Raw genomic sequence first — 13,585 nt, forward strand, 5'->3', positions numbered from 1 at the left:
ATATATACATATATATATACATATATTTATATTTATATAAAAAGACCAATAATAGCAGTATGTTATGCATCAATAGCAGCAACAGCTTCTCCAGGTTCTGCAGTCATCTGAACAAAATTATAGACATTCAGCACATTCCATTATAAAAACAAAAACAAAAAAACAAAGAAAAGAATAATATCGAGATAACAGCAAAGTTCTGTTGGCACCATTTTTTTTTATTAGCATCTTAATCTTCATCTAGAAAGAGAATATTCTAGAGTAATATCTTTAAAAATAGCTCTGATAAAGCATGGCCACTACTAAGTATCATAAAGCAGGTACAAGATATTTTACATTCACAGGGGTATTATACAGTACTGTCCTACATCAATAATACTAGAATCAGTTTTGGTTTGAAATTTGCTTTGTCAGCAAATAAGATTGCTACCCCTGCTTTTTTCTGGGCTCCTGTCACATGGAAAATTGTTTTCCATCCTTTCACTTTCAGTCTATGGGCTTCTTATTGCACTAGGTGTGTTTCTTGTATACAACATATTGTTGGATCTTGCTTCTTATTCCATTTTGCCAGTCTATTTCTCTTGATTGTTGAGTTGAGGCCATTGACATTGATGGTTATAACTGATATGTACTGATTTATTATTGACATGTTATTGGCCTTTTGTTGACTCTTTTTACTTTTTCACCTTCTCCTTTTAATTTCTTGCCTTGCCTATTTGATTTGCTCTGTTGGGCCTCATGGTGTTGCAGCTTTCATTGTCTTTTTCTAGGATCTTGTTTAGAATTGCTTGTAGTGCTGGTTTGGTATTCATGTAATTTCTCAGGTGTTCTTTGTCATGGAAGTGTCTTATTTCCCCATCCATTTTGAAAGAGAGTTTTGCAGGATACATCAGTCTAGGTTGGAGGTTGTTCTCTTTTAGTAAGTGAGATATTTCACTCCAGGCTCTCCTTACCCTAAGGGTTTGTGTTGAAAAGTCTGCTGTGATTCTGATGGGCTTTCCTTTGCATGTGATTTGTTTCTTTTCTCTTACTGCTTGTAGTATTTTGTTCTTCTGTTGGGTTTCTGGGATCTTGATTATTATATGTCTAGGTGTAGATTTTTTTTGATTGTGGCTAGTTGGGGTCCTATATGCCTCACTTATCTGAATGTCAAATTCTTCCCCTCTGGGAAGTTTTCTGTCATTAATTCTGTGAACAGCTTTTTAAAGTCATTTGTCTTTTCTCCTGCTACTTCATGTATTCCTATCAGTCTTATGTTATTGTTCTTCGCATCATCTAGGAGTTGTTGGATTGTTTTCTCATGATCCCTACTGGTTTTAAGAGACCTCTCTTTTCATGGTCACTGACTGCAATCTTATCTTCTATATCTGAGATTCTATGTTCACATTGTTTTATTTGGTTGTGTACACTTTCAATGGAGTGTTTAATCTCCTGAATATCTGTTTGAATCTGTTTTATGGATTCCATTTCTTTCCTATGTTGGGTGTTTATTTTTCCATTTCTTTCTTATGCTGGGCCTTCATGGCTTCTATCATGGTCCTGAGCTCATCTATTTTTTTGTCAGTTTCTGCTCTAGAGTCTTGAATCATGACTTCCATTTTGCTCACCATCTCTATGGTTATCTGGGAAATTATTTCTGTTTTGAATTTTTCTAGAGCCTGATTGATTTGTTTTGTTACTTCCTGTGCTTTGAGTTCAGGGTGTCCTGGTGGTTCACTATTGGCCTTTTCATTCTCATTTGTCCTACTGCTTGCCATTGGTGAACTGGAAGTCTGTCTTTGTGTCTTTCTTAAGTGTTTTCTCATTTTTACTTTTGTTGTTGGGCTGTCCTTGGTTTAATCTCTGGGTTATCACCCAATTTTACTGTTACAGTTGCACCCGAGCTTCTGGGTCTCTAACTACCCACAGACATTCTCATCTTCATAACATCAGAGAAAACAGCTCATCAAAATCAACCACAATCCTTTATCCCTACTGATACAATCAGCAACACATTATGATCAAGCACAACTTGTAAACTGACCACGTATGGTAGTCACTAGTCTATCACCCTTAAACCATTTGAATTAAATTGAAATCAAGAAGCAGTCCAGAACATGTCTGCAGTGAACAAACTTTTCAATATAGTATATTTACCATTTAATGGCTCAGACAGAGCTAGGACTCAAGACCCCTGATCTCAGTAAAATGATGGCTGAACCCCATGATGTAGACTGACCTCAGGCTGCAAGGCCCAGACTGAGTTCCCCAACCTTCTCAACGGTTGAATTCCACACCGTTCTACTTCAGGTTTCCCATGCCCTTTCTCTAAAGATGTTTGAAGTTGGGAACTCAGAAAAATACCCTTATGACTACCTCTGCCTCTGCAGAGTGGGTCCAAAGACTGGCACAATCAGGAGGTCTGAGAGTGCACGTGGGGTGGGGGTAAGGGGAATTATGGGGGTTCAGGGGCACCTGCGCAGCTACCTTCCTGGCGCTGGAGTGATGGCGGCTCTGGGCGGGAGAAACTGAAATGGGGTTTTTAAATAAAACCTTTGTAAATGGTCCTAAACAAGGTCATTTAATGTCCTGAATTATTCTCTTTCTTTACCAACTGAAATGTTTATGACATTGTTTGTCAACATCTGGTTTCTTCCCTAAGAGGGCAGGTCATTAGGCAGCTGGAAACTCCAGGTATGAGGTGTGGAGATGGGGCTCTGTGGTGAGGTGTGGTCTGTGTTTAGATGTTTTCCTGAGCATAGCCCTTTCCCAACCCCACTTAGTGAACATGCTGTCTCACTCACAGATTTTTTTTTTTCTCCCAGGACTGGAGATTGAATCCAGGGTCTCTTGACAGAGCTCCGTCTTCTGACACACTTCCTGCCCGCCTATCTGCCTTCCATTCCTCCATTCTCACACAGGATCTCCCTAAGTTTCTGTCATTTCCCTAAACTGTAAATTACCCAGGTTTGACTCATCCTCCTTCCTCAGTCTCCCCAAGAGCAAGGATTACAGGTGTGGGATGCCAAGTCTGGCTCTACTCATTAATTTCTATAACTTCCTTCCATTCAATCTGGTGCAATTACCTGCTTATTGGATAAGGGGAGTATAGGTTAACTCTCTGGCTGTTCCTCCTTTATCTCTCCACTCTTTTTCTCTCTCTGACTTAAATGCCAAAGTAGGCCAGAAAGGCTTCTGGAGTAGAAATTACATTGGAAACAGAATGCCAGGGTCCCTTTCTGATAGGCAAGCCTGATCTTCATAAGCAGTTGTTTGGATTCCCCATCCCTTCGTTCTGGAGGGAGAGGGAGCACTTCCTCCCTTTCACACAGAGAAGGAACAGAATAACCTCTCTCTGAAAAGAGGAAGTAGGTATAATTCTTAATAAACCCTGGGTGGAGCTGACTGGCCCCAACTACTAGTAATTACCATACTTTTTCATGAGTTTAAAACTTATTAACTCCAGGATGACAGGGAAAATGACATTTGATGTCAGACTACCAGTATCCCTTATTATATAAAATTTTACAGTTGTCTGAATACATTCAGATTTGTCTTTTATTTTTCTTCATGGCTTGTCCTTTATATTTTCAAGAATATTTTCCTTTTTCTTTAGCAATTTTGCAGTACTCATTTAGATCTTTAATCCATTTTGCTTCTTTTTCTTCTTTCTCCTCTTCTCACCTCTTCTTCCTCTTTGTCCTTTTACTTCCCCCTTCCCTTCCCTTTCCCTTCTTTTCTTCCCCTTCTCTTTAACCACCTCCTCCTTCATCTATATACAGTGTGAAGCAGAAATCTAATTTTAACTCTGCAGTGTGGATAATCTGTTGTGTCAGCACTACTTGATGAGTAGTCTTTTCTATTGATTTTGTTACTTTCAAGCTGCTTTTAACTGATACACCTGACATGGTATTTTCTTTCTGGAAGAATCTGCTTTACTTGGTGTCTCGACTTAATTAGATCCCTGACACATCCATAATGAATTGTTCTGTATAGATATGAAGTTTTACAGCACTAGGGACTGTGTTCAGTGTTAATTCATGAAATGTAGTACAGTACTTGGCATGGAATTGGCTTATCAATAAATATGTGCTAAATGAACATATGAATTTAAGATCTACCCAATCTCCCAATATGTCACATTCCACCATGGTTCAACAAGTTTTATATTTTACTGTGACAGGGAAGTAGGCTTTTCCTTCTCACTAGCATGGGCTCTTTTTATCTGTTGTTATTTTCTGAAACAGACATTTCCTAGATTCATGCTAGAATCATACTAGTTTCCTCCACTTTATTTCACCTTAGTTCTAATGGTTCTCTTGGGTTCATAATTGCTACTTCCTTAAAGTTGGGATCTGTTTTCCATTTTCATTATGTCTGCACTTTAGTTCAGACATCTTTTTTCTTTTAAATGTGATATTTGATACATGCACGAGAATATCTGTAACACATACGAAATTATGAGGCATTATTCTGTGCACACCTATGAAACTTGACAGAGGTAACATTATGTGTTCATTGCTTCTATTCCATCCCTCTGCCTACAACAAAAAGGTAATCACTCTCCTGAAATCTGAGTTTCTAATCCTCCTGCTCTGTTTTTTATTTTTCTTTTTTTTGTACCAGGATCAAACTCAGGATCTTGTGCTTGTGCTTGCAAGGCAGGCAGCAGCACCACTGAGCTAAATCCCTGGCCCTGGTTTTCTTTTTAAATATAAGTTAATTATATATATTGACATTCCTAAAAATACTTATTTATTTTGTATTTTATAGTGTAAAAATATGTATGTATATATACATATATATATATATATATGTTTATTTGTTATTGAGCTTTATAAGAATAGTTTCTTGCTTTGTGAAGTCATCTGCAACTGGAATTTTTCATCAACTTTATGCTTCTAAGATTCACCCATACTTGTGTGTGGGAATACAATGGTATTATATTGTATAACATACCATGATTTGTCTGTTCTGTTGCTATTTGTTTGAATTGTTTCCAGTGTTTCATACTTAGGACAGAATTGTTGTAAACATTGTTACGTCCCTTAACTCACATGCACATGTTCTCCAGGCATTTACCAGAGAGCAAACTTTCTGCATGAAAGACTATACCAAGGCTCAAAGATAATGCCAAGTTGCTGTCCAAATAGATTGTCTAGTTATACTGATGCCAGCCAACTATAAAAGTTCCCATTGGTCTGTATCTTCTCCACCTCTTGCTATTATCAGATTTGTTATTCCCTTTATTAGGTGTAAAATTGTATCTCTTTTTAGTCATAAATTGTGTTTTCCCCAAGAAAAGAGTTTGAAATTGTTTTACACCTTTGTTGACCATTCATGCTCCATTTCTGTCAAACACCTGTTTATCTTTTGAGCATTCTTTAAAGTTTGGTTAAGTTTTCCTTAAAGTTCTTTATATTTTTATCCAAATTATTAATCAAAGTATCATCATTATTTTCTTCTAGTTTGTGACTTGCCTTTCCACTTTTTTATGATATCTTTATCAACAGAAGTTTTAAATTATAATGAAGTTGAATTTATCAAAATTTTCTATTAGAATGTTTCATCTTGGTTTTTAAAATTCAACTATGAAGTAAATATACTTTCTTTTAAAGGATTCACAAATGTTTTCACATTTAAAATCAACTGGAATTAATTTTTGTATTCATGTTAGAAGGTAGGACTCCAGTTTAGTTTTTTTCTATATGAATAAATAATTATTCTATATGAATAAATAATTTTCCTCTTAGAGCACTTACTTAGATTACAAAAATAGCTCCAATACATATTTCTATGAGAATAGTGCATGAAATACAATATATGATATTCAAGAAATAGAATCCTTATAATTTGTACACACACAAGTTGAAGAAAAAAGTTTGGCATATGGTAAAATAACAACAGTAATTAACTTTAGATTGTGGGGTTATTATTTTCTTTATTTCTTTTGTCATTCTCTCTATTTTCCAAATCCTTTTATTGAACCTATATTCATGTGCCTATGAATACATATTCATATTATTTATTCATATATATTTTATATATGGTGGGAAATTAAGTAGTGCCTAAAAGTAATAATGTAACATCAGTGCACCTTAAAGTTAAACCATTAGTTGAAAGAGAATATGAATTGAAATCTTCCAACTTAACTTTTTTAAAAAGTTTCTTTCATTGCTGAAGCAAAAAGTGTTTATGGATTATGTAGTAAATTCCAGTAGAAGGTAAAAGCAATCAAATTCTGAAACCTGGCTAATTGTTCTGTGAATACTTATACAATTTTTCTCCACCAAGTTGTTTGTTTACAGGCATGTTCTCTTTGGAGAATACAATCTAGGTCAATTATGTGTATCATTGGTGATATATTCATTTCTTTTTTGCCCAACAGCAGATAATGAAAAGACTTATAAAGCGATATGTTTTGAAAGCACAAGTAGACAAAGAAAATGATGAAGTTAATGAAGGTAAGTGTTTCCAATTGAGAAGCATCCTTTTCTGAGTCAATTTAATAAGCATGGAAAACATCACATGGAAACATACTTTAAAAATCCAATCTCAGGTTTCAGTTCAGGTTCCTTCAAGACTGACATGAGACTCATTCTACTTTTCTAAAACTCCATTTTTAAGTAAGCTATTATTAAAAATGTTAATCAGATGCAGTTTTTCTCTATTCAGAATACTCTGATCCTTAAAATGTAAAGACTATCATATTTCAAGGCCTTTTAAGTGATTCTTAGATAAGGTAGTAATATCACTTCTGATTTTCATGAGTTTACATTAGTTTTAACATTTTTTTCAGTGTTGTAGGAAGAACATTTGACTCAAACAGAATTCCACAAAGCTCTCTTTTGTTGTCCAGAACTAAATCTCAAGTCCATTTTTCTTGTCTGATGTTTCTCTTTTGAATTTCACTTTTCCCCCTTGGCTTCTATATATGTGGGTATATTTTTCAATGCATATATATTTTAGGCAGAGCATCTGTCTGAAATATAAAAATTTTTTATTACAGCCTGGGCTACATAGTTAATGAGTTCCAGGTCAGTCTCAACCACATAGTGAGACCCTGTCTCAAAAAAAATTTTTTTTTATTAAACACTGAAGAATAGAACCAAAGCACAGGACAGTTGGAAAGAAATAAACCTGGCAGAAGTTTTGCACTAAAAACGGAGATTATATCTATTGATGCCTCTAGATTGATCTGCATTAATAAAAAAGACCCAACCTTGGTAAAATTGTTGATGAGTTTTAAAGTTATTACCTGATTAATACAAAGAATCCCTTATAAATCAGAGTCAATCCAATGCTATATGAATGTACAAAAGAAACCTATGAATGTGTGATTGAGAACCAATTGTTGTGGGCTAGAAATCATCTCAGGAAGATGGAATTGGAAGGGAATGTACCTTAGAAAGTAGAAACCTCATCAGTTGTACAATAACCTTCCTTGGAATTCAGAACTAAAGTAATGTAAAAAAAAGAAAAAAAAAAGGAACTAAACTAATGTGAGTGGGAAGAAGACACCAGCCATACTGCCCAAAATAAGCAGCATTTTTCTAGCCTTCTCACAAGAGGAAAATTAATGAGAATTGAGTTTTGAACAAAGTTCTTCATAAGAAAGCTGATCATACAATATATACAGCATAGTAGACAAGATAATTCATTTAGTAAATGAGAAAACTAAAATCTGAAATGGTTGAGTCCAAAAAGGTTTTGAATTAGTGATTTCTGTATTGGCAGACTACAAACTAATGTGTCATCTCCACATGACTCAGAAACAAGGAAGGCTAGAGGGAAATGAAAGGTTTCTACTGGGATACCCAATGGTATTAAGAAAATGATTCGTGCTGCAGATAAAGCTCAGTTGGTGGAACACTTGCTAGCACTTGCTTAGCATTTGAAGGGCCCTGGGTTCAATCCCTAGCATCAGAAAAGAGGGGGTGGGAATACTGGATTCATAGCTTCAGATTAGATCATTTTATTCTATTTTGCTACATGCCAAAGGAAGCTATTTTTGGCCACAAAAAGAATCCACAAACATTTTATGTGTATTCTTCGGATGAGTTAGAATTTCTTAAAATGATAAGATCTTCACAGCTTATCTATTACATAATAAAAGAACAAATAAATTATATTTTAAAACACCTTAGCCAGGTGTGGTGGTGTATGCCTGTAATCCCAGCACTTGGGAGGTTGAGGCGAGTTAGAGGCCAACCTGGACTACATAGTGAGTTCAAGTCCAGCCTGAACTACAAAGTGAGACCCTGCCTCAAAAAAAAAAAAAAAAACATAAAAAACAAAAGCAACAACAACAAAAAACCATAAAATAAAATTTAAAGACAATAAAATAAAAAAAACTTCAAAGATACTAGGTTGAAATGCCACTCTGTATCCTGTTGATACATATAATTCTGTTAACTAAAAATAAAAATATATCATTAAAAAAGATACCAAGAAAGAGCCTCAAAAATTTGTTTTACATGCAGTTTATAAAAAGCTAAGTCAAGCTGCGCATAGGTTGGTTCACACCCCAGTTCCAGCCCAACCTGCGCACCTTTGCAACTTACTGAGATCCTGTTTCAAAATTTAAAAAAAAGGAGTGAGGGAGCTGAAGATGTGGCTCAGTGACGGTTATGGGTTCAATCCCCAGTACTGAAGGAAACAAAAAACAATGTAAGGCAAAGTACCAATGATTTTCAGAATTATCTATTAGATTCAAAGTAAAATCCTCCCCCCAAATTTACTTCTTAGGGTCAGTGGCTTATCAACATTACAGTGATTGGTGTATGACAATCCAGTTTTTAATTGCAACCTCCATGTGCTCAAAATATTGCGAGGCTGAATTATAGGAGCAGTTGTATTTTAATATCAAAACTCTCCTGAACTATAAAGTGAAACCCTGTCTCAAAAAACCATAAAAAACATAAAATTAAACTGAAAAACAATAAAATTTTTTTGAAACTTTATTAGGTTGAGGGCCAGGGATTTAGCTCAGGTTCTGCCACCTGCCTCCCAAGCTCAAGGTTGTGAGTTTGATCCCAGGTACAAAAAAAAACTTTATTAGGTTGAAATGTTACTCTGTATCCTGTTGATACATATAATTCTGTGTCAACTAAAATAAAAAATAATCATTAAAAAGGATACCAGGAAATAGTCTCAAAGATCTTTCAGGAAAATTGAATCTACACCACACGGCTGGTAATCATATCAGAGTTGAATTTCACTGTTGCCTGTTCCCTTACTAGGCACTGACTCCTTGTGCCAGACAATCTGTTTGCTGATTCCATATTCATCACCCTTGACTTCCTAATGAACCTCCCTATTTATTTTCCCTTCCTTCAAAAGTGATTTAAAATTTACTTGTTCTGAGGGTTTGCCTGTTAAGTAAATTGATTCATAAAGCTCAGTTTTGCTAGGATTCCCTTTGATGGCAGCAGTGGGACACGTCTGAAGTAGGTGTGGAGCCTGCATCTGAGGGCAATCTGTATCCTGTACTGATAGTGCTATGTGTCTGTTAACAGAGGCCCTGAGCTGAGGAAGCTAAGCTATACAGCTAAGTGGTAGAGCTCTTGCCTAGCATGCAAGAGGCTGTAGGTTTGATTCCTAGCAAAAATGATAAGGTGCATTTTACTCCTTCAAATATAGGTGGGTTATTTTTATAGCATTGTTGGAAGGCCAATGTATACACCCCCCCACACACACACACAAGCATGCACACCCCAGGTTCATGTGTGACAGTATATTTTAAAAGAAATATTTTCCTTGGAGATACCTCAAAGAGCTGGGATTAGAGGTTCCTTTTGACCCAGCCATCTCTTTGCTGGGTATCTTTCCAAAAAAATTAAAAGAATCATATCACAGTGATATATGTGCACCTAAGTTTATAGCGGCATGGTTTATAATAGCTAAAACTTGGAAACAGCCCATTTGCCCATCAGTTGGAGACTGGATAAAGAAGATGTGGTTTTTCTATAAAATGGAATATTACTCAGCCATAAAGAATGAGAAATTAGATTCACTCATAGGAATATGGATACATATTGAGGATATATTCCTAAGTGAAATAAATAAGTCACACGTGTAAATATTGAATAGTTTCTCTGGTGTGAAAAGCTGTAATAGTACATAAGATCCTAATGATATAATTAACAATGTGAAATAGGAAGAAAGGGCTAAAGGTGTAGGGTAAGTGGGAAGGGTGGGGAAAGGAAATAAGGGAAAAGAAAAAATATGAGAAAATGGAAATAAAGTATTTGTAAGCAGGGAAAGGAGGGGGGGTGAAGGGAAGGAAGGGGTATGGGGAAAAAATGAGAACCAAGACCTGTCATGTGAAGGTACAAGATCCCAATGATGAATGTAACTGTACTGTATACCTAAAATGTACCTACTAATAAACTCAATGAGAGAAAAAAAACATTTTAAAGGAAAAACTGAAATAGCTATCTTGAAGACTTTATAGATATAAATGTATTCATATTATATAAATTTCACTTTGTCCTTTTCTAAACCCAAGAGCAACTTACCAATTATATATATATTTTTTTTTTAAAATACAAATACTATAGGTGAATTAAAAGAAATCAAGCAGGATATCTCCAGCCTTCGTTATGAGCTTTTGGAAGACAAGAGCCAAGCAACCGAGGAATTAGCCATTCTAATTCATAAACTAAGTGAGAAATTGAATCCCAGCCTGTTGAGATGTGAATGACATAGACTCCTGGAATTCTGACTTCAAACATAGCACAAGTGTGGGCAATAATATTTCTAAGTATGAAATACTTGAAAAACTATGGTGTACATTTTTAGCATTAAGTACTTTTATCATGTGAATCTTTACTAGTTAGGTCTCAATGATTTTACTGTTTTACCACATGAAACTGCATTTTAATTGTCTGCCTTGATATTATAAACAATGACATTACCTTTGTATTTAAAGGCCCAATATTACTACATTATCAATATTTTTCTCCCCTTTAGAGTATACTCTATGTCTTTGCACTACTTGTTTGCCTCCAAGAGACTGTCAAGTCCTTGGGGACAGGGACCATGTCCTATCCATCTTTGTGTCTCCCAGCATCTAGTACAGTGCCTGATACATAGTAGGTGCTCAATAAATGTTTTAGCCAACTGAATTGACTGCCATAAAATACAAATAAAAATAAAAGATCATCACTATGTAGCATATCTTCCCTTGTCCAAGTGCTGAAGAGATTTTTTTTTAATAGAAACTGAAGAAATTTTACAACCATTATGACTTGGTAAGAATTTCTTAGAGCCTTAGGCATTACTGATATTCCTAGAACCATGGAGCCCTGAGTAAAGGATTTAACAATGAAATGGCTTAATAGAAAATATAATTACATTATATATTTAAGTTTCTAAAATTGTTCAAAACAACACATTAAAAGATTTTTATACAATATATTCTCGTTTCTTTTCTTGCAGCTTTTCATTTATTGTTTTTCAGTAAGTGAATTTAATCAACGGGGTGCCAAGTTCTTCTTAAAGTCAGGGGTTATGCAGCGCCGTTGTTTTGTTACAACCTTCTATTCTGCTGCTGACTTCCCGTCTTATCCCTTTGCTCCATTCTGAGTTTGGAATGAGCCATGAGTGTCTGGAAGGACAAGGCCAGACCTCCTTGAGAGTGCTCCACACCCGTGGACACGGCTCTTGCTATCATCGCTCTTCATGAGTCACATCTTTGTTTTCTTATGAAAAGATTTCATTCCTTTCCACACAAATAGATTGTGATGCATCTGTATTGGGCATATCACATAGCTGAAAAGAGTACTGCTCATGTGTATGGCGCCTTGTGACTTTCTCCCAATAGAGTTATGTTTAGCATCCTGAGTCTCTTCAGGCTGTTCCTGTAAATTGTGAGCAGAGCTCACAGGGTTGCATTAGTTTTCCTGTCCTGTCCTCCCTCTCTCTTGCTTTCTCTATCCTTTTGTTTTCTCTCCTTTTCTCTCTCTCTCTCTCTCTCTCTCTCTCTCTCTGGATCAAACCCAGGACATTCCTGAGCTACATTCCCAGCCCTTTTGGAACAAGGAGGTCTCTTTAAATTACCCAGGCTCGTCTCAAACTTGGAATCTTCTAGCCTCAGCCTCCCCAGTAGTGGGAATTAGAGTTGTGCCCCACATTCGGCCTGGAATCCTTTGACTATGAAGATCAGAGAGCTATGAAGATAAAAATCGGGGCATTCACACTATGTATGTACATACACCTGGTTTTGTTTTTTCCTTTTTTACTGGTAGAACATTAATATTTCACTTTCCACTTCATCACAGTTTTCAGGTGCTAGTTGAGACATGGTGAGAAGGTACAGTGGTTGCTACTGACAGCAGTGATGCCCTGTGCCGGGCCTGCACCCATCTTCCACACTCAGGAGCAGGTCCTCCATCCCTTCTGCAGAGCACTGCCCTCAGCCTTGCCCTGGACAGCAAGCCTCCAGTTTCCCAGGGCTCATGACTGAAGGTAGTTTAAAACTGGCCCCTTGAAACAAGGTGGGTAGACCCCTAGCAATTACTTCTCTAGAAAAGACCCTGAGGGGGTGAGGCTGAAGACAGACTGAAGCTGACAGTGAATCTTTGTTTAGTTTTTCCTCAGCCTTGTCTTGTTTCCCTCCCTTTCTCCTGAGAAATTCACTGCAACCGAGTCTTGCTGAGTTTGCTTCTAGGGATTCTATTCCTAGGACATAAGGTAGTAATGTAGCAGAGGGGTGAGGTTAGGGGACTGTTGTGAGAAGTAATAGTTCTTTTGAGGGTTCAAGATAGCTCTGAGTCAGCAGGTCCAGGCCCTCCTCTGTTGTAACAGGCACATTCAAAAGCAAAACTCAGGCCAGATGTGGTGGTGCACGCCTGTAATCCCAACACTCGGGAGGCTGAGGCAGGAGGATCGCTGTGAGTTCGAGACCAGCCTGTGCTACATAGTGAGTTCCAGGTCAGTCTCAACTACATAGTGAGACCCTGTCTCAAAACCAAAAACAAAAACAAAAACATCAAAAGCAAAACTCAAAGGTGACATTGTGATGACTCAAAAAAGAGACCATTTTAACAGGACCCAAAACAACTTGTCTAGAAAATGACATTTAGGTGCATACAATCAGAGGACTAAGCCCCATAAGTTTTCTCTTTTTTCTTTTTTGTGACATTGCTTTTCTACTTTAGTGTTCTTAGTTCTTTTCTTAGTTATATGGGCTAGATAAAATTTTGAAAGAACATATTGCTTCTTAGACATACCATTTAAAAAGTCATTTTCTGAGCCGAGGATTTAGCTCAGTGTCACTGCACCTGCCTTGCAAACGCAAGGTCCTGAGTTCGATCCCTGGTCAAAAAAAAAAAAAAAGTTTAAAAATCATTTTTCTAAGGGCCTTCTGTCTAAAGTTCAATGAGTACCTTTGACTTTTTGAAATTCTATTGAGAAGTTTGGCTTTGTAGACTGAAAATTTGTGAACTATGAAAATGGTATCCAGTGTCCTCAACGAGTTCTGTACACAGTAAAACCGAAGACGACATAAATATTTTGTGATTGTTAAAAAGAAATTTAGTTCTATGTACAATAAATATTTTACCCAATCACATTCAATATATTTTTATTTCAAACATGAAAT

At 36.4% G+C, this 13,585-nt stretch overlaps 1 protein-coding gene across 2 annotated transcripts in view; it reads left to right on the plus strand.

The window, feature by feature from the left end:
* Trpc3 (transient receptor potential cation channel subfamily C member 3) overlaps window positions 1-11,368 on the plus strand; it is a 153,237-nt gene extending 141,869 nt beyond the window's left edge. For both annotated transcript variants that reach the window (XM_033759997.1, XM_010611072.2), the window contains 2 exons: window positions 6,368-6,443; window positions 10,542-11,368. In XM_033759997.1, coding sequence (XP_033615888.1) covers window positions 6,368-6,443; window positions 10,542-10,684 — 219 coding nt within the window. In that variant the 3' untranslated portion in view covers window positions 10,685-11,368. The remainder of the gene's footprint in view (window positions 1-6,367; window positions 6,444-10,541) is intronic.
* Window positions 11,369-13,585: the final 2,217 nt, after the last annotated feature.

This window comes from Fukomys damarensis, unplaced genomic scaffold (assembly GCF_012274545.1).
Source record: "Fukomys damarensis isolate Sample0158 unplaced genomic scaffold, DMR_v1.0_HiC HiC_scaffold_38, whole genome shotgun sequence".
Lineage (NCBI taxonomy): Eukaryota > Metazoa > Chordata > Mammalia > Rodentia > Bathyergidae > Fukomys > Fukomys damarensis.